Source organism: Anser cygnoides, chromosome 1, assembly GCF_040182565.1.
Source record: "Anser cygnoides isolate HZ-2024a breed goose chromosome 1, Taihu_goose_T2T_genome, whole genome shotgun sequence".
Classification (NCBI taxonomy): Eukaryota; Metazoa; Chordata; class Aves; order Anseriformes; family Anatidae; genus Anser; species Anser cygnoides.
Window position 1 is genome coordinate 33,326,957 of NC_089873.1, and position 20,827 is coordinate 33,347,783.

General features: G+C 38.1%; 1 protein-coding gene across 1 annotated transcript in view; it reads right to left on the minus strand.

Moving 5' to 3' along the window:
* Positions 1–554: 554 nt before the first annotated feature.
* NELL2 (neural EGFL like 2) overlaps positions 555–20,827 on the minus strand; it is a 147,992-nt gene continuing 127,719 nt past the window's right edge. The window contains exons 16-20 of the mRNA XM_048065825.2: positions 16,282–16,422; positions 7,612–7,805; positions 6,546–6,722; positions 4,213–4,437; positions 555–1,392 (exon numbers count right to left, since the gene is read on the minus strand). Of these exons, the coding sequence (XP_047921782.1) occupies positions 1,342–1,392; positions 4,213–4,437; positions 6,546–6,722; positions 7,612–7,805; positions 16,282–16,422 (788 nt within the window). The 3' untranslated portion in view covers positions 555–1,341. The remainder of the gene's footprint in view (positions 1,393–4,212; positions 4,438–6,545; positions 6,723–7,611; positions 7,806–16,281; positions 16,423–20,827) is intronic.

Consider the following 20,827-nt stretch of genomic DNA (forward strand, 5'->3'; position numbering starts at 1 on the left):
CCCTTAATTTGTAAACACTGCTTTATTCTTTATTTCTCTCCCAGAGTAACACAGCTTTGGTCATGCAGCCTCTTTTATTTGTTGTCCCAACAGTACAGTAATGAAAATAGGGCTTGCATATTGGAGCTATCCCCGTGAATTATGGCAGTTTACACAAACAACTCAAACAGCTGTGGAGCTTGTGGAGAGACAAACCAGCTCAGAGCAGAGTGGGAATCTAGAGAACATCCCCCTAAATCTGAACAGATGCAGGTCAGACAAATGGTCTGTACCCACTCTGGGTGGTAGCATCCCACTGGCACATAGGGTAGGAGGGCACATGAGTTGCTCTGTTCAATCCCTTGTAATGGCTCGCATGCATGAAGTTAATAACAAAGATAAGAAATTACAGGTAAAAGGTTGTGCTGGGCAGAAGCTCCCACACGCAGAGGAACTAGAGAGGAGCTCCTCTCTACCTGCATTGCCCAGCTGCCCAGGCATGCCGACAAAGGAGGAGGAATAACACACATGAAAAAATGACACCCCTGAAAAGGAAAAATGGCACAAACAGAAACTTAAGGTAAGAGAAATATTTATTTAAATTTGCACAATAACGAGCTTATACTGAACAAATTCAATCAAGAAATAATAGTAAGTGCAGTAAAACAAGAAAATATTGATGACTTTTCCCATCAGAAAACATTAAGAAGCCATGCCTGTGCATCACAATTTTTGTTTTTAGGGTTTTTTGTGTGTTTTTTTTGTGTTTTTTTTTTGTTTGTTTGTTTGTTTTGTTTTTACAATAGCTTGTATCTTTTTTTTTTTTTCAGCGCATATACTGTACATATCACATCTTAGCTGCTATGTTCTTTATTCCTGAAGGCTTCACCCTTTTATGTCTGCTATATTCTGCAGTGAGCAATCAAACACATTTGTGCAGAACCAATAATGATTAGGTAAAAATCTCTGCATCTGGTCAAGTGCTGGACTCTCAAAGCTTTGGAAGACCCTGTAAGAGCTCCTAGCTGTGTTCGGATCTTGACATCGCTACGTACAGCATTACAATGTGTCACTTTACACTAACCTAATATTCTGCATAATGATGTCAGACAGACAAATAGCCAGAACATTTGGGCCTGACCTCATACAAAGGTTTACACATCTGAGCTTGTCTTGAGTCCCATAAATTTCACTCTGATTCAGGTAACTGAATCACATTTCTGCACTTTAGATGGACAAAAACAATCCAATTTTAGTTTAAATTTTGTACAATTTTTGGTCTAAAGATCTTTTTTTTTTTTTTTTTTTTGTGAAGGAAAATTCTTTAACCAGAAACTGCTTTGTGAGAGATGGTTGTTGGTGTCACAGTTCCTGAAGGCACTGTGGATCCACTGAGCAACAGACATGGCCGTTCTAAAGGAAGGAAGAACAAAGAGAATTGAAACAATTAGCATTTTTTTTATAAGCTCAGTCAATTTAACAAGCTGAACCATTTAAAAACTTACATCAGATTTTAAGGTGTAGATCTGTAAAATACATATGTACAAATTTTGATAGCATTCATGAAATTGTCATTGTGACCTTCAGTTGCCTAAGGGTATGGGCTATGATGATTCTTCTAATTGCTTGTTTTTCTTTGGTCTATATCCAAATAGCTACAACAGTCAGACTGCAAGGAGCTGGGATCACTGGAATACTCCTGACATAAAGGTATAGGGCATTTGCCCAAATACACAAAGCTGTTGAACAAGACAGGGCACTTGGGAGTTTTATTTAGATTACACAGAAGAGAATCTGGGTTTTATTTAGCATTGAATGCTTCAAGTTAATACATCCTAGCTGCAACACCAGCAAATGTTAATCCATAAAGTTTTTCCTGATAGTTGAGACATTTTTTCTGAAAATATTAGCAATTAAGGGAACAGATTACTTTTGGACATGATTAAATTATGAAGAAAATGTTTTCTACATTTTGGCTACTTCTTTTCTTCAGCCTGAGTCTTATAAGGCAAATAAAATTTATATATTATTTTCAAATTACTCCAAATACATTTAATTGACTAAACTGCCAGCACTAATTAAAGACCAAGGTCTGAATCATTCAAACATTGTCCTTCACTCCTTCTGTTACAGAAGGTTAGACAATCTTACTGTTCACCTTTACTTGTGATTTGACATGGTTTTGTGGCTAAGTCAGCTTCAGCTGACGCCCGCTTTCTGAATTCTTAGAGGATTTGTGTAAACCTATTTTGCTATAGCTTGGTTAGAGAGGCTTAGCCTCGAGCTTTGACCTTCCATGTGATGCTCTGCAAGGAAAGAGTGGGGTGACACAGGGTGAATGCGAGAACTATACAAATTGGGCATAGCATTAACCTGATCTGCAGGAGCAGGCTGCTTGCACGCAGAACTACAATACAAAAATGCTGCCAGTATGAACAGATAGTTTATTTCAAAAAGAAAACTGCTCTGGAAAGTGAATTGAATAAGATTTTGCTTGCTGAAGTCAAAGTGCTACATCTTCATTGTCAGACAGATTCTCACCTGAGCTGTTTTAAATCTATGGGTTTGGCAGAGTATCTGTTTAAGTCTTTTATATATATATAATACAGCAATAGATTTTATTACTTTATATGTCTGCTTACACTGAATAGAAATTAGTTCATGCTTAAGATCCAGTCTTTGCTGAGCCTCAAGAGAAAAGGGCAGATGGAAGCAGCACACTGCTGGCCATCAGCAGAATTGATCGCTTCCGCATTGCCATTGATTAGTGCTACAACAATGAGAAAGCATTTTCCATCACTGAATCTCAGCTGTGTTTTAGAGAAGAATCACACAAAATGATTTGTTTTACAGATTGGGAAAATGAGGCACAGAAACCTCAGCAACCCGCCCAAGCCCAAGCTGGCTGGTATTGGGACTGTGATTCCTTATAGCCTCTCTTACTCTCTCTTACTCTTTTCTTTTTCTTTTTTTTTTTTTATTTTCTTTTCTCCAAAAATATCTCGTAGCATTGCAGTTGGTGTATGCCACCAGTTGTGGGCCCCACTAATAATGGTTTGTGCACATAAGCCTGTTTCAGCATCCTTTGAGCAGCGTCTGGCTTTCAAACCACTAGCCACTCTGTCAGATGTTTCCTCCTAACCACTGACCTGTTCTAACATTAAGACAAGTGCTCGTGGCTACTTGGCACGTAACAGTTCCATAGTAAAAAAACTATGCCTCGACAACAGCAACTGTTGTTGCACACAGAATTATGTCAGAAAAGTGGTGGAAGAAGCTGTCGGTTGTCAGCTCCTGCTCAACAATCAGTTACTCCCCAACTTTCCCAGGAAGAGATGTTGAAGTTAGTTTATTTTTATGTGCACTTTTCCAAGTAGTTAATGGTACCATGTTCTAGAGTTTGGGAAGTTTCTTCCTTGGGAAATACACAGGATAAAGACCAAAATCAACTGTGAATTTCAGTAAAAATTAAAGATATCTGGATGAGTCCTCCTGTCTCTCTCTTCTTGGCTACTGTGGGATCACTCTGTCATTCTTCAGTATAGGTACAGTTCACCTCACAGGGCTTATTTTGAATGGAAAAACTTATTTTAACCTCCTTTTCTCTCACATCTTTAAAAAGAGATATAAGAATTCACATAAGCCCATAGCCATAAAGTTTTTCTCCTCAGACAATGATTTTCTTTGACTATAAAAACTATAAAATGTTCTCTATGCCATGTTGATCCTACGTTTAATTTTAAAGCAAAAAAAAGCCACATAACGAGGTAACTAGTCCCATTATTGTCAAAGCAATTATTATTCTCAAAGAACAAATCAATCAGTTATAACTCTATAGTATCACACAGAACACATTTCTTGTGTGAAGTCTAGCCTTACATACCTATTTGTTACTGTATATATATTTCCAAGATAGCATGGAGCTATACCATAAGAACTGCAATCAAACTTGGACCGAGGTGTTATAGTGGAAAAGCCAAGCCCCTTGACTTGTTCGCAGCACACTGCAGCACGGGCTGTTGTCCTACATCTGACCTGCTAGCCCGTTAAACCATCATTCTAGCACATGCAAAAGTGAATATACCAAAACTGAGCACTTATACTGTAATCTCCACTGCTTTAAAACAAGTGCTGACATCACCTAGCCACTGACCAGGCTCAATGCATTAATATTTATTTGCCACGAAACAAGCTGAGTAAGAGGCATCTCTGCTTAATTTTGAAGCTCTTTACCTTGCACTGGCAGAGTGTGCACTCTGTGCCATGCTTAATCCAAGAAGACCCAGTGAAGCGAACGACATTGGTTTCATCCAGGCAGGTTTTAGTGATGTCGTTGCGAATGGTGTCCGCCTGGCAGGGGTCAGCGACACAGCGTGGGCAGCACTCATTCTCGGGGAGGACACTGAATTCGCAGTCCACTTCTGGGCATGGCAAGGGCCAACAGTCAACTTCACCTTGCTGTTCAAAAACGTTACAAGAAGAAGAGAAGATTGTTAGCTATTGTTTTGTTTCACTGCCCATTTCTCTGACTCAGCATTATGTTTCTTAGCTGGCTAAGTTTTTCCACCTGGCCCTACTCAGAAGTCAGTGCAGAGAACACGAGCATTCATTGCCAGTGGGAGATGCAGCAAGTTGGCTGCTTTCTTCTGCTTGCTACTGAAAAAGTGTGTTAGATTTAATGTCTTTCAATATACTCTGCACCAAGCTGCTGCTGAAACTTCTCCATGAACTTTGTGAGATACAGAATATAGATCTGTTCTTGTGAAGCTCTACTTCTGTGAATGACAGAAGCCGTAACAGGTCTACACTACAAAACTGCTTTGAAATCTCTGTTTCTCTAGTTCTTACTTCTATTCAGATTGCTGTTTTGCTGTATAACTCCCAGTAGGGTGGTCTAGAGTTTATCTTTTTCATGGTTACAAATGCATTAGCTTAATTAAGGGTGTCAGTCAACCCAATTTAGCAAGAACATCACAGCATTTTCACTGAAAGGACCTCCAAACACTTACCATCTATTTTGTATGTTATGATCACATTACCTGGCTTCCAAACTTAACCACTCTTTCTGCATATCACATGATGGGTTTGGTACAGTCACGGTATGAAAAGGCCAAAAGATAGACTATTGTTGGGCCAGAAAAGTGGTAGGAGAAGTTAGTGTACTCCTCTACACAAATCTAAAGATGCCTGATTATTCGCTTCAGTCCCTAGAAGTTGGGGCTATTCAGTTCTGGTCAAAGGCCAAAGTTGCAGAACTATTAGTCAAAGGGAACAGTTCACTGAAGTCACTAATGCACATTTGCTTTGGAACAGGTCTACCTCTGCTCCAGAGGGTGTGTATTTGTGTGTGTGTGAAGATAATGGCATGTGGCCCAAGGAAAGAAGTGTAGTCACAAAAACTGTATTTAATGTTTTGAGAATTATGAGTTCAATACCAGAGCAAAAGCTGAAAAAAATGCCCAGCGTTTTGCCATAGCTCAAATTTTACACCTCTTGTTGCAGAAATTATTGTGAAGTTACACTTCTACAAAATTCTTATCTGGGTCAATTTTCCTCTCTTTTTGAATTGCATGATGGTAACAATGAAAGCAATCTTAAAACCAGTTACTGATCTTGATATTTCAATTTATTTTTTGTAGCGACAGACAGTACAAGGAGTAGACAATAAGTTGTCACCTAAAAAATCTCTGTGACAACAGAAAGAAAGCAGGCTTCAGTTATGGAAGTAGCATCTTGAATAAAGAAGAGACATCTATTGAGATCCTAAACTGTAGTTTGTTTTGCTTTGTTTTGTTTTTAAGACTTTTAATGAAACACCTGGGAATCTATTTCATTGAATTTTAGCAGTAGCAACACGGAAAACAGTGTCTAAAGAAATTGCTTTCTGGCTGTAATTCATGACACCCTGACAAGGGAAAGCTGCTAGATGGACTACACTTTACATTTGGAGATAACCTGTGATAAAAGCTAGTTGCTTTTATCTTGGGATTGTTTCTGTCATGGAAACTTCCTGAGCACCCTTATGCAGCACAGGTTTCCTAAGACTCTGAAATACCTGCCCAGGAAAAAGATAACAAGCTTTAAAAGATTTTTGTTCAGACCTCATTTCACTATTTTGAAGAATGCATCAAGTCTTATTAAATTTTCTGTTACTGGAAATGTCTGAGTGAATAAACACATTTCAGTCTATCAACCTTCTTGAAATTATCAACTGTGATAATGAATACATATTTACATAAATACATATCCTTATACAGCCTCATTGGTCCCTGAATGAGTGATCACATGAGTGTTACTATGTAGGTGTCACATCCAAATGACCTCCACTCTTTGCTAAAACAATTTTTGTGATTAAATAATTTCTATTATGTCTATTGTGTCCAAATGCATTTTTGACTGAGACTTGATAATACTGACAAATATCCATGAAAACCAGATTTTGATTATACACATACTCCAGAGGGAACTAAATGGATGCTAATACATGAAAATGAACTATTCACAGATCAGAACATCTCATATCCTTTTTTTCCTCTTGTCTATTCTGCAGTAATCAGGAGCCTTACCAAACAGCGACACTGCTGACAGTTCTGTATCCAGGAGTCACCACTGTTGTAGGAAAGCTCCCCACTCTGATGTAAACATTGGCTGCTGAGCCTTGGGTCACATTCAGGACAGCAAAATAGGTCAACAGTGGGATTTTCACAGTCACAGACCATTCGCCGGCACATCACATATCCATTCTGTTGTTGGAAGACAGACATAGAGTAATGGCAGAAATCTGCATGACTCCTACAGTTCTTGTACCAAAATTTGATTTGTTGGCATGATGCTAAGCCACTGCCAGCTTGTGAGTTTTCCATGACACCATAACTTTGTCAAAATGCAATTCAATGAGGCAGAAACTACAATACACACTTAGTAACCACCATAAATTTTTGTCTTTACCTAAGTTGATGAAACTCAATGGTGTCATTACTAAGGGTCAAATTTTAATGGATTGCACTAAGTTTTGTCATTCTCATATGGATGCTACTTGAGTCCTCTGCTAAACTTCCAGCTCTCTTTTGCAACTATTCACATAAAGACGATGTTAGCTAGTATGAAATTAAACTCATGCCAATGCAACTTGAGCTTCTGAAATGCTCAGGACATTGTCAGTAGTGTATTAGTTCTTTACTTGTCATCAGTGTTTAGCTTGGGACCAGGCTTCCCACAACAAGCATTTGAGAAAGCTAAGCTGAATTACTCTGCAGAGACAGAATCTACCTCTATTTATAGCCATCTGCTAGAGATACTGGCCTTAGTCACCAACACCAGTATCTGCCTAGGCAGTTTCTTTGTGTGAAAATGCCATTACTCCCACCCAGAAAACATAGATGGCATCTCTGCTAACCAAGTGGTACTCTTCCCTTTCTTCCAGGAGTATATAATAAACCTCAAGTGGAAGTTCTGCTTGTAAAGGTTGGAAAGAGCAGCTCTCCCCAAAACCCTACAAAATGCCATTTTTGTGTAGCACCACATACACAGATGAAAAGGCAGCCAAAACAGGAATTTTACTTGAATCACAGTGTTCTTCCCTTCATCCCTACCAAAATCTTTGCTGCAGCAGATAGTTTTATTTCTACTGACCTGGCATGAGCAGACAGAGCATCTGTCATTCTCCAGCACCCAAATCTGACCATTGTGTTTGATTTTGTCTTCATGGATACAGTCTCCTGTGCAGTTCTTGCCATGCGGACATCGACAGTCATACCCACCATCCAAGTTAAAGCAAACAGTGTCATTGGCACAGCTATGCCTTCCAGTTCCACATTCATCAATGTCTGCAAAAAACATGCCATGTAATACTTTTAGACCACATTCAATTAACAAAAATGTTCTTGTGGCAGCCAATATAAATGATTCGTGGCCATTAAAGCCTTCAGCTGAAAATTAATTTGCACTTCACCAGAACAGGGAAAAATAACATACAAGTTCACAAAAATATTTTTCAAGTCACATCAGCTTTAGAAACATCATATTTGGAATTTTCTTATACATCTTCCTGAACTAATACTATTGAGCAAGGTAGTTAGAATAAAGCAATCACAGGAAACATAAGAATAAAAATAATACGTGACTCCCTGAAGGGCAATAGTTTGTAGGAACCATTCAGAAGATGTTTTCAATTAAACCAGTAAAGCTGCAGAAAGTTGTTTTCGAAACCTTTTGCTGGCTTTGTCTAGAGCATTTGAGTTCACTTGCCAAAAAGTTAATGTGAAAGGTGATGTCTGACCTGTAAGGTCATTTAAATAAGCATTGCATCATTTATTAGAGTGTACAAACTAGAATATTTAATTATTCAAGTTGCAGCAACATCTACAGCCTTTGTACCCAGCACAGAAAATAAAGAAAAAATTAATGCCTTCAGTGAATAAAGGTAAATGACTTAAAAATAGTCATGTTGCAAAGAATTCAAGAGTACTTTTAGAGGCCTACTTCATCAATGTACACATACACAATTGTTTTGCAAAGGCAAACTGCTAGCACAAAGTCCTTTATGCTTGAATATTCTTTATTTATCTTTTTCAGCTGCTCATCTGGAGAAAAGTTATCTGAAAAAAAAAGTTAGCTTTGAAAAGTAAAGAAGTAAACAGCTAGATATGATATAATGTGGAAAAAACTACAAGATCAAAGGCTAGATTTATGGCAATTGTAAATATCAATACAGTGAGTTCCAGTCTATATACAATTCACAAGTCTAGCTGAAGCTCTTATTTAGAGTTCATTAAAAAGTAGTATTGTGCCATTTAACTGTCCAGCAGATCAGTACAAGATAAAATAAGCAATATGATCATATTCAGCACATATCTCTCAATATCGGCATAAAATCTTAATAAAACACTCAGCTTTGGATTCAAGAATGGAAATGAAACCTCCAATTCACCTTAAGCACATTCAGTTTAAAGCAAAATAACTCAATTATTTCAATTCCATGTGCGGCTCCAGTCAAACAAAAGTAAACAAGTTGCTAACATGAATATGAATTGGTATGAAAAACAGCAGGGAAATTATTAGAATTCCATTGTATAAATAAGCAGCATTGTGGGTTTCCTTCAAATACACTGTGCAATAATGGTGGGTCCATCTCAGAAAAATGTATTGCGAAATTACTAGGGCTTCTGAGAAAGATGAGGAAAATCTCATTTCAGAAGAACTGAAAAGTAATGGATTGTTCTTCTCTGAAAGAATATCAGCAAGAAAGACATAACCAAAAAATAATGAATACTCCAGAGAAGACATATTGAGAGCTTTTGTTCACCACACTTGCCTAACAAACAAGAAAGGGGACAGTAGATGAAACAGGAAGACAACAAATTCAAGTCTCATAAAAGGAAATATTTTTTCCATGCAATATATAAACAAACTATGACACTCATTGCCACAGAATGTTGTTAAGAGGAAAAAAAAAAAAAAGAATCAGATAATACAGAATGGGCAAATCATCTCAGTTCTCCACATCTTCTACCTCACTAGCTTCTGAAGCATTGTTGGCCATTGTTGCAATAGGGCAGAAGGCAACTGAGATCATGAACCTAACCTGAGTGTGGCTGTTTGCATGGACCTGAACAGTTGAAATGTCACAGGCACCTCAGACAGCAAAACCCATCCCAACAGTAAGGATACCTAATCAGTGGAACAGACAGCTGTGCAGAGGGTGTGCAGGCTCCAGCCTTGAAGGTTTTTAGACAACTAGCTAACAGGAATTGTCTGAGTAATACTGATCTGGGCAGAGCAGAGGGATGGAAGAGCTGCACTTTCCTTCCTTGCTTTTCTCTTAAATCCATACTGGCAGTAATGTGATCTGGGAACTGAAAATTAAGAACTCCACATACGCAACCTAATTGTTCTTAAGTTATTCAGTGAAGAGAACAAACACAAATCCTATTTAAATATAATGATTAACAGCAGGATTCTCTTTATCATTGAAGCCATTTTTAATAAATGACTCCTAGACACTTGTGTTCATTTGTTTAAAACACTCTTATGTACAAAGCTTTGTCATAGCAAGTGTCATAAATGAATAATATCACTTTTCAATAACCTGTTCACTTAACTGAAAGCAGACATATTTAATGAGATACTTGGGCAAAGTTCAGCTGTCGTGTAAATAAAAACAGTTTTCTTTAAACAACAAACAGTAACCCTATAAACACTAAGTCTGCATTTGGCACTATAAGTGCAAATGCCTTTCACAATCTGCCTATGAGGAAAAAGCTTCTGGGATTTGTTTTTCGACATGGTAATGGTTAGTGCACTGTTACTGAAAATAATTGAGCTTTTGTCATTGACTCTGATATTAAGCAGAGCTTATCCAACATTGAGCACTTACAAAAAAATCCCAACCTTGTTTTTCAGTTGTTTGATTCATGAAAATAAATGTTCTGGGTAAGGCAATTTAAATATCCCAAGTCAAAGCAGAAGCTGTTTAGGTTTTGATTCTAACCTAATCATAAACAGCAATGTGTTTACAACACATCAAGAGAAACATAAGCTTGCATGCATGAAATTCTCATCTGGATTATTTATCCACATCAAACTTCAGTCATTATCTGCAAAAGACTTGCATACAAACCATCCACACCAAGTAAAACTTTGTTCAGCTTTTTTTCTCTGGATTGACAATGGATGGTGAATGATGTTACTGACATCTTGTTTACAGCCATAACTAGCTTTCAAAATTCTACAGCCATATGGACAGGGTACTGGCCCCTGCATCTTGTGTGTCTGAAACAGGGTAGGGAGAGGACACAGGGTGTTTATTTTCCACTATATCCAGCTACAGAGTATGCTATTATCTTTCCCATGTTATATTTTTCTTTAAAAACAACAACAACAACAAAAAAGTATATCAATTCACTTCAGGCTATTTACAACACACCGCTTAGGAATCCAGCAGCTTGTTTACTACAACATTAGAACATTAAATCTCGAAAGACTTGGAGGTTTGCCTCAGAAAAGAAAACAAAACCAAAATATAACTAGCTATCTCATGCTCAATTGAGGACCTGTTCTTATTTATCTGATTTGCAGCAGCTTTGATCTGGCACACTTTTAAGGATTTTCCTTTTCTCATTTTCCCTGAGTACAACTTAATATTGCAATGACAAAGGAGTACCATGGATGGAGCAGTAGTGACAGACATTAAAGAGAACTAGGAGTTAACTGTATCACAAGTAATTTCATGCCTAAACAGGAGAAATACTGGACTAAAGCTATACATAGTGGTGGCAGCACCTGGAACGACTAAACTACATTCATAATATTTGAGAGAATGCAAGGGCAGAAAACTATAAAACCAGGAATTTCATTTGCCCCACCGGGTTGTGAGCCAAGATTGTATTTAACAGATTTCCTGACTGTTGCTTGGAACAGACAGTCAAAGACTCCCACAGAGAGAAAGCAACATTTGACTTGGCCGTGAGCAGTGTGCAGCCTCTGATTCAAGATGTCACTGCTGAACAATTACTCCGTATTGATGACACATGGTGACTACAATGTATGCAAGTTCAACATGCTTAAAGTAATTTAAAAGGCTGCAAAAATTCTTTGTGGTAGTACTTAGTTTCAAAGGGTGTGTGTTATATTCAAATGATGATTGAAGATGAATTAAATCTTAATGAAATGTTTTCAGATAGAAAGAAGATTGTTTAAAGACATTATATTATAGATTCAGAATAAACATTTACCATACTAATTAAGAAAGACTTCAAAGTGGGATACAGTTGATATAATGCACTACTTTCATTTGAAAACTTTTGATGAGCTCTTTTGCATAACACACACTATTAAAGGAACTATCTGCCTTGGAATAAAAGGGGTCATCCACTCACAGATTTATAGTGGGTTAATTAGTAAGTAATAAAAAGCAACAATAAATGGTCAAGTTGTCACAATGGAGAGATGTACCAGTAAAGTTCCCCAGGAATGTGCGCCAGAACATGTGCTGCTCATGTTCTGCTTTAAAGTCATCTGGAGCACTGGATAAACTATAAGACAAAAAAGGTTGTTGTTAACCAAGTATTAAAAACAAAAATTGACAGTGAAATATAGAAGTATTTAATGATATTGACTGAGTAAGCAATAATATGGCAGATGAAATTCAATTGTAAGGCACATGGAAAAGTACACATTCAAAAGTCAAACTCATCTTTTAGATCTATTATGGAAAGTGATTTTGGAGCTACTATGTCAGAGTCTAAAAGTGACAGCCCAATACTCTTTTGAACAAAAACAACAAAAATGTTATTGATAACAACAGATGAGAAAATTTGCAATACACTCACAAGGAACATGAATTTGTGAAGGCACTATTAGAAAAAAAAAATCCTTGCTAGGTAGTGACAAAGGGCTAAGAGACGTGCTCTGGTGTAACTGATGGAAAGCTGTAACTTTCCCTCCTCTGATGAGTTATCTAGATTTACATGCATGATATTCACATAAAGCCAAAAAAAGTCTCCCCCAGGCATGGCTTCCTAACAGAATCTCTCGTATCAGTTAGTGTCATTCATGTAAAGAAAAGATGAACACCTCAGTTATTGACAAATATCTTGTTGAAAGATGGTTTGGGATGGCGGAGAGTTTCTTTTCTCTGAAACAACTGAAGATTCTCAATTACCTTAGCTTTGACAACCTCCTCAGCAGGGTAGCAGTACAAGGATACCTGGATACTTTTTGCTTAAGGCAAAACAGGAAGGAGTATATTTGATTTGGAGCCCAAGCTCTTCTGAGCAGAAAGTCTGGTTTCTCCTCTTGTCTATCCCAAATAAATCTATTAACTGATGTAACCATTCTTCAAAGAGCAAGTGAATTATGAATAATTTATTTGTGACTTCATGCAAGCCAGCTGTCAGAGTGCTTAGCAGATGTGGAAGATGAAGAGCCGAGACTTCAGATGCCAGTAAAACCAGCTTCATAGAAATGTTGCTACCTGATACAGTAAACATGTTCAAGTCACTGTCTCATAAAATGTACAGTCTGTGCTTCTATTAGTCCTCTAATAAAACATCAGAAACTCTGCCGATTTTTTACTCTGCCCACACTTCAGAATATTTAAATACTAATGTGTCTCCAGATCTGCCTTCTCTCCAGTGTCAAGTTGCATTCCTAAATTTAAAAATGAAGCCTTAATGCCTATAGCTCCGTTTAAGATAGAAGGATAAAAAGTCAATTCATAGTTTTAATTGTTGACCTTCTGTGACCATGAATAAAGATGAAAGGATTTCCATGGATCTTTGTGAGCGCTAGTAAGATTATCTGCTGAAGATTAATGATTCTTTATTTCCTGCCTCCTTAAGTGCTATCAATAACAAAGCTTCTGTTAAACATGACAAGCCCTGTAGAAAAACCTGAGTGTGCACTCCAAACTGACAGTGGTTTTTCAACTACAAGAAAACTCATGTATTAGTTAATACACTGGATGTACTGTGAGATGAATTCAGACATCTTGACAGTCAGCAATTCATCTGCCTTCCAGATTCAGACACTTATGTACAGAATTGACCAGTTTGGACTTTGTTCATTGGTTAAGAACAGAGAGCATCCTTGTAGCCTCATTATTCTCGGTAGTGGGGAAAAAAAATCACAGGGAGCCCTAGCCCTCTGCGTTGTCAGGCAGCCTGTGCTATCACACAGGGAAGGAAGTGATTCTACTTCTTGAAGCAGGACAGCAGTGGTACTAAAGAATGTTACAAGACATTTCAAAACAGAACTTGTAAAGTGTAAGTTCATATACAGGTAAACTCTCGCAACCAAAGACATGCTTTTTGAATTGGCTGGGGCATTCTGGATTGATGCTTTCCAACCTGTTCATTTGCACCTGTCTCATTTAAAGAATCTGATACCCGTGGAGAGTGAAGATATTCTCTCTTATATTCTGTATCAACAACAGCTGGTACCTGCCAGATACTCTTGGCAAGTCCAATGGGAGTTCATTAATTAGGTGAGCTACTCTTCTGACATGGGAGTATGCAAAATGTCCAAGAGCCAATGAGATATAACCGCCACTACTTCTCATACAAACCAATACAGCCTCTCTCTTCAACTGATCTTGAAAGCTTTTAGACATTGCAGGGGACAAATTCAAAGGAATTAGGATCTTACACAGAACTGCAGAGTAAATGTTAACTGGGCCTGAATGTTCTTATTTGAGGATTTTGTCTTCAGTGGTTTCAGTTTTTGAATGCAATGAAGCTTGAGGCTGTGGTATCTACTATCTCAGCCAAGATCTCTTTTATGAAATGGTTCTTGAGACAACTGCCAGAGCACCAACATGACTCAGTAAAGAAACTCTAAAGAAAAGCTGTGAGGGGTTGAAGAGGAAGGTACCAGGTAATATACTATGCTGAATTCTCTATTTACATATATATATATATATAAAATTTAAGACTTCCCAAACCCATGCAATTCTCAAAGACTAAGTAGCTGATCTTTCACCAGTTTTCTGGAAATAAGATGATAAACAACATAATTCTATTTCCAAGGGAAAAGCAGCAAGTGCTAGTAAGAGGTTGAAGCCCTACAGCTGCATTTCCCATTACTTCGGTGTTGTTACAGTGAGTGCCTGAAAGGCCATCCACCAACAGCTCAATCTAATCACCTCTAACACAGGGGATACTGAAGAAGTGACATAAGAAATGGCCAGACTGCCTTTAAACCCAGTAGGGGTAACTCTCACAGTGGAAAGATCTGACAAGGGAGAAACCAATTGCTTTTGCACTGCTGTACTCTGCTGCTGAAAGTTCAACTTTCCAAACTGTCTTTCTGTTTGAGAGGCAATGTCACAGGCTTCAATACTATAAAAAGTGATGCAGTGAGACTAATAAAATATCCAATTTTCCTCCCTATCTCCAAATATTCCAAAATTTGGAGCTGCAATTGATCAAATGGAAAGTGTTCCCACTGATTGTGACTAAAGTTATCAGCAATGAAGATGTTTTCCTGGCATCTGTGAACTAATTCTAATTATGTTATATTCTGCCTATGTTTAATATGTGCTGCTGAAACTTTGTAGAAAATGCCAAAGCATGCTAATAACTGATACTTTTGCATACATGTGGCAGTCTCCATATTTCTTTTTCCTTGGTTTTTCTTTTCCTTACAAATTGTTGCTTAATCATTGCTTTGCATACATCTTAACAACAGAGGTACTGTTAAAAGCATCATACCTTTAGTTACATTTTACATCTCAGATTTCTTGACAAGGCACATGCCAAACCTGAAGGTTCAGCCCACAAGACAAATACTGTATTGATGTTGAAGATAAAACCTGGGGTATTGAGAACATTTCCATAAATGCCTGGCCAGGGTACCTGTGCCATGAGTGACAGAAGGGTGACGTTGCAATCAGAAGCATCACATCTTTTCACTGTCATCATCACAACTTCTTCAGAAGTCTTTGCACCTTCCTGTCCTAACACCTGGCCAGCTAACACTGACATTTAGTTAGTTCTTGACAAAGAAAGCTGAACTTATGAAAGCAGTGGCTGATTCAAATCACTGATTCCTCCTGGGAATACAGGCTTTCAGCTGTGGTGAAAATGTGTTGAAATAAAGTATTGATGATGGGGATACCGAAAAGGTCATTCTCACTCCTGGAGAACTGTCTGTGTGTCTGCCTTAGTGAAATTAATTCAATTCTTTCCCTTTGGGACTAATGCAGCCCACCAATGTGAGTTTAAACAGTAAGATGGGAAAGCTTACACTGTGTGAGCACTGAATATTTAAGCATTCAGAGACAGCACGGAGAAAGCAGGGAGTGTGGGTAACAGTGTTAGGGCTGCAAAATCATTCTTTGCAACAGGAAATATTTTCATCACAGGTTATTTCAGTGTAAGAGGAATGAAGTGGAAAAACTGGGGTCTGGATTGAGGCTCATTTATACACATAAAGAATCTGACATATAAACAGATTACTGTGGAGTGACAGATTACAGTGCTTACTATCAGCCTGTGGGAAATCACTAATGCACAGAAGCAGATGTCAGGCCAGTGAGACTCTTAAGCACAGTGCCTGACTGCATATTATCTTAGCAAGTCATAGAAATAGCCACTAATGCTCCACATAGAAATTAGAAATATTCATACTTTATTTTCTTTTGCCTTTTGCTTACGATGCTTATTTAGACAATGATTTCTTTGGCCAAGGTTTAACTTTCGTTGATAACAGTGCCCGAGACAATACTTGTCTGCAACAGCTTGAGATACTAGACACCACTGTAATGCAAGCCATAACACTACCCGACCCTTCTTAGATACTGACCTTCACAGGATTCCCCACTTGGTGAAAACATCCCATTGTCATGATAGCCATCTCTGCACTCACAGTGGTACCACCCAGGCAGGTTAATGCAGTTAGCTCGGCTGTCGCACTGAACAAAGCCATCTGAGCATTCGTCAATGTCTGGTTCAAAAGAACAACAAAAAAGGAGAGAAAATTCACACAGAAGAAATTAATGCATTCATCTGACGGAAAAACAATGTCTCTGTTATTTCTGGGTTTCACAGAAGTATTCTGATTATTGCCACTTGAATTTTTACTTATTTATTGTAAAATTTTAAATAATTTCCATAAAAGTTCTTGGCTAACACTATTGGCCCTGCTAACTGGAGTTTTGCTGATCTCAGTTTACTGTTTACATATTAGCAACTCATTTCTTCACAGTACGTGCTAGGTAGTCTGTCTTCTGTGTAAATTGCCCACAGTATGAAGGAAGGAATTGGATCCCACTTCAAATAAGATGTTAACCCTTTGATTATAAGCTGCCTGATAAAGCTTTTTTTTTTTCTTTTTTTTTTTTTCTGGTGCCATATCAAAACATTAAATGTTTGCTGTGGTCCTTGGTAACACTGATGTTAGGTCAGTAGGACTTCCCTGTCTCGTGGAGTTCCTGCTGACTTACATCATTATGCTGCTGACTCTCAGCATAACTGACTGTGATCTCTTCTCTCACTATCAAAAAGAGCAGCTGGGATTCCAAACCAAAGCTTAGATCCTAAAGATGAAATACAATGCCTTCTCCTGATAATTTCTTTGGGATGCTCATTTCTTTAAACAAACACTTCTAGTAACTAAACATTACAGTAACAACCCACGGTAGAATGAATTTCCTGACACACTCACTAGATCCAGTATCCACGAAGGCATGTCCTGCAGATACCTGAACTCACGGATTTAGCAAAGTAGAGAACTTTGCCACATTTTCATTTCTAGTGCCTTCAGTTAAGCAGTAGGCTATATTAATGAATAGGTCCCAGAATATGAGTTCTGTTAACAGGTAGGGAACTTCAGGAGCATGTAGTCAGACAGAGATAAAAATGGGTCCTTCATTATCAGATTTATCACGTTATCATTGTTTTATATGAAAGGTAGCATACCTAATGGAACAGCAAGTTGACTGAGAGGTGCCAATGAAACAGGCACAGAGGGAGACAAAATACACACACAAACTTCCTTCAGAAACAAAAAGCTCTAAAATAACCCCATGCCTTTGAATACTGAACAAACCCTCAATGTACTTGCCATGCTGGCCAAGGTAGGAATTCAGCCAGGAATCTGAGAACTGAAAAAACAATTTGAATTAAGACTCAAACCCTCAGAAGTACCTCAGCAGTTGATCTAGTATCCTCTGGGATGTGACTACAGAGGAGAGATGTGATGTGACCACTGAGCTATACGTGACATATGTCAAAATACTGCCCACAGTCCTTCTTAGTTTTGTGTACCACAAATTAAGTCCTAAGTCTCAATTGGTTTAAAACACAGAATTTTCAACTCCACTGTGACGTGCAGTATAATCATGTAACTACTCCTGCTGCAGGACTGAGAAATGCCAAACCTTTGCAACCTTCAGCTGCTCAGTGTGTCTCTCTCTAAATCAGTATAAACTCTGGCCTTTTTCTTGTGAGCAGCCAGGAGCCAGTGGGACTTCAGAAGTGTTTGAGAGATCAGAGGAAGACTGATGGAAATTATGTTGCTGTAGTGAGAAAAGGTTGGTTTGCAGTCTGTGCCTTATCTACAGGTATTTGTTCACATACCCACAGATTGCTTACGAAAAGGGAAAGGAAAAGAAAGGAGGACTGCAATCTAGAAGATCCCTTACCATTGGGGTACATTCAGTCTGGGAGACAGCTTACCTGCCTGGACAGAACCTATGCTATCATCCTATAGGTTTGGGATCATCTGCTCAGTACAAGATAACTTGCTGGGGGTGGTCAGAGCCACAGTCCCCAGAGAATCAATGAAGCATGTGATTGCTTCTTAATGCTACTTAATAACATGCATTAAGAAACCAGATAGCATATGTCTTCTTTTGGAAAATTGAATTTATTTATTGGTGATGAGGTAGAGGAAAGAGTGCTATATAGGTCATAGGAACAGATATTAATTAAAGAAGGCCTGTGTTCCTCTCTTCAGGACAATTTATTTGTGAATCTGTAAGTTTTATAATTACGTGCACAGTATTGCAGGCGCAGGCTGAATGCATTCTACTGAACTCACTTACTGATTATTCAGGAAAAACAAGCCTTGAATGTCATGTCAGTATTGGTAAACTGACAACAAAAGCAGGTTTTTTTGTATTTATTTGCAAACTAGCTGACAAACCCGTATCACAAGAAATAGTGCTTGAGATGAAAAGCTTTTACAGATGCCAATAAACAAAGAAATACACTCTTCTGATTTGTTATGGTGGCATGCAAAGTTGAGTGGAGTTATATAGGAGTGCCTACCATAAAAAGCATTGATGGAAGCACACTGTTGGTCCTTAAGAAATGTCATATTCTTGACAGCTTGTTTGCCTGAAATCATTCCATTGGAACCATTGCTGCATGGACAGTGAAAAATCCATTATTCCTTACATGATTTTGCAGCAAATAGAGTAAATAATAAATAAATAAAAAATTCTCACACCAACTTTGTAGGCAAATGATATTATACAGCATGTGTTGGTGGGTTTCAGAACATAAATGTTCCTTATGCACAACATTTTGTGCTAAATCTCTCAACTAACATTCATTATTAATTCTAGCAGACTTTCTCTGTAATGGGACAAAACTCTGTTAAAGTCACAATTCTGTTAAGAAATCACAGCAGAGACATATTTTGCAGAGCCAAATAAATGATTTCATGGAAAATTTTCTTGACATTTGGATAAAAGGATTTCTATTTTCAAATGGGCATAGCATGGCTCAGGACGTGCTGCAAAAGTCTCTACAACTGAAATGATCTTATTAGTATGGAAAAATCAGCCAGAAATAATTTTTCTCTGTCCTATGGTGAAACGTTCTCCGATGAATCATCTTGCAGCTGCTCAGTCAGAGGTGTGAGCTGACAACAGGAAAAAAAAATCTGATTGAAGTTTTGCTTGGCCAGTGGCTATGGTATATCAGTGGGCTATACGGAACATTAACAGCACTAATGAAGTTCTGTTTGATGCTGTACTAGAAAGGCATAAAAAATGAAATACTGTTCTATAGAAAGAAGTTACTGAAAGGACTTTATATTTTCACTTCTGAAGAAAAAAAATTAAGTACAAGGAGAGGAAGGATGTCATTTTTCCAGTAGCAGGTGGTGACATTTGTAAGCAGATAGACAAAATAGACATCTTATTTTGAGTTTGCAAGTTCCCTTCTTCAACTAGCTATAAAATAGAGTCTCATTTGTGTGATGATCTAGAGCAAATGGTCTAATCCAAGCCCTGTATTTATGGAAGAACTCCCACTGACTATCACAGAGGCAGTATTTTCTCTATTTCTCTCTTTTCCTTTTCAAACAGGTTGCACAGTTGCACATACCAAATCTGCCACCCCACTCATGTGATGAACCAGATTTGGAACAGACAGTAACACCAAGACAGTTTCCCAAGAAACCTTCACCCCAGCCCGGAGAGCAGCTACACGGCAGCACTGTTCTGGCCGTTTTCCCACCCCACGGCACTTGTAAGGCAGCAGATTTGTGGGTTCAGCTCTTGAAACACTGTCTGGAGAAGACACACGTATGAGACTGATTGAGCCCAGAAAACATCAGGAATATGGGGAATCTCTCTGATGTAGTTCACGAATGTACTCACAGCAATACTGTATGTACCATACTGCCACAAAACAGGGTAACTGATTATTACACACTTATGTTGCACATGATTTGGTTTTCAAATATTCAGTATCCTGTACGTTTTTCTGAAACTGAAATCAGTCAGCCAGGTTTTGTCAATATTTTGTCACCCAACTTTCAATGGGGAAAAAAAGAAAACAGCTCTTTTTTTTTTTTTCCCTTCAAACTGAAGCCCCACTTTGAAAAATAGTGTCTGTCATTTTGAAATAAGTACTGTGTATACCTAGCTCTCCTTGACATGAAAAAAATGTTCTTCCAAATCACCTTCTTTATACCTCGTAATCACTCATTTCCTGAACTGTAGCAACAGTTTCAGCTATTACACCCTTGCTCTTGGGGAGACTGAGAAAACCCTGCTCTCTGAAGAGTAAAATAAGATCATTAGCAAATTATCCACTGGTACAGTAAGAAAAAAAAGAAAAGCTAGCAGTCTGATGAATATTATTAGAGAATTTCTGTATAATAAGAGCTTTGAAGATTGAAAGTGGTATAAAATTGCCAATTTGAAAGATAGCAGTACTCTTTCATCCAGCAATAGGACCAAGCTCTCTAATGTGGTCAAGCTGCACTCAACAAAGAGCCATGTGTGATGGGAGGTGGGGTATGGCTATACCATTTTGTATTACTTGCTTCAAGACTGAAATATTAATCACCAAATCCTCCGCTCAGAACAGTCTGCATGCCACCATCAAGCACA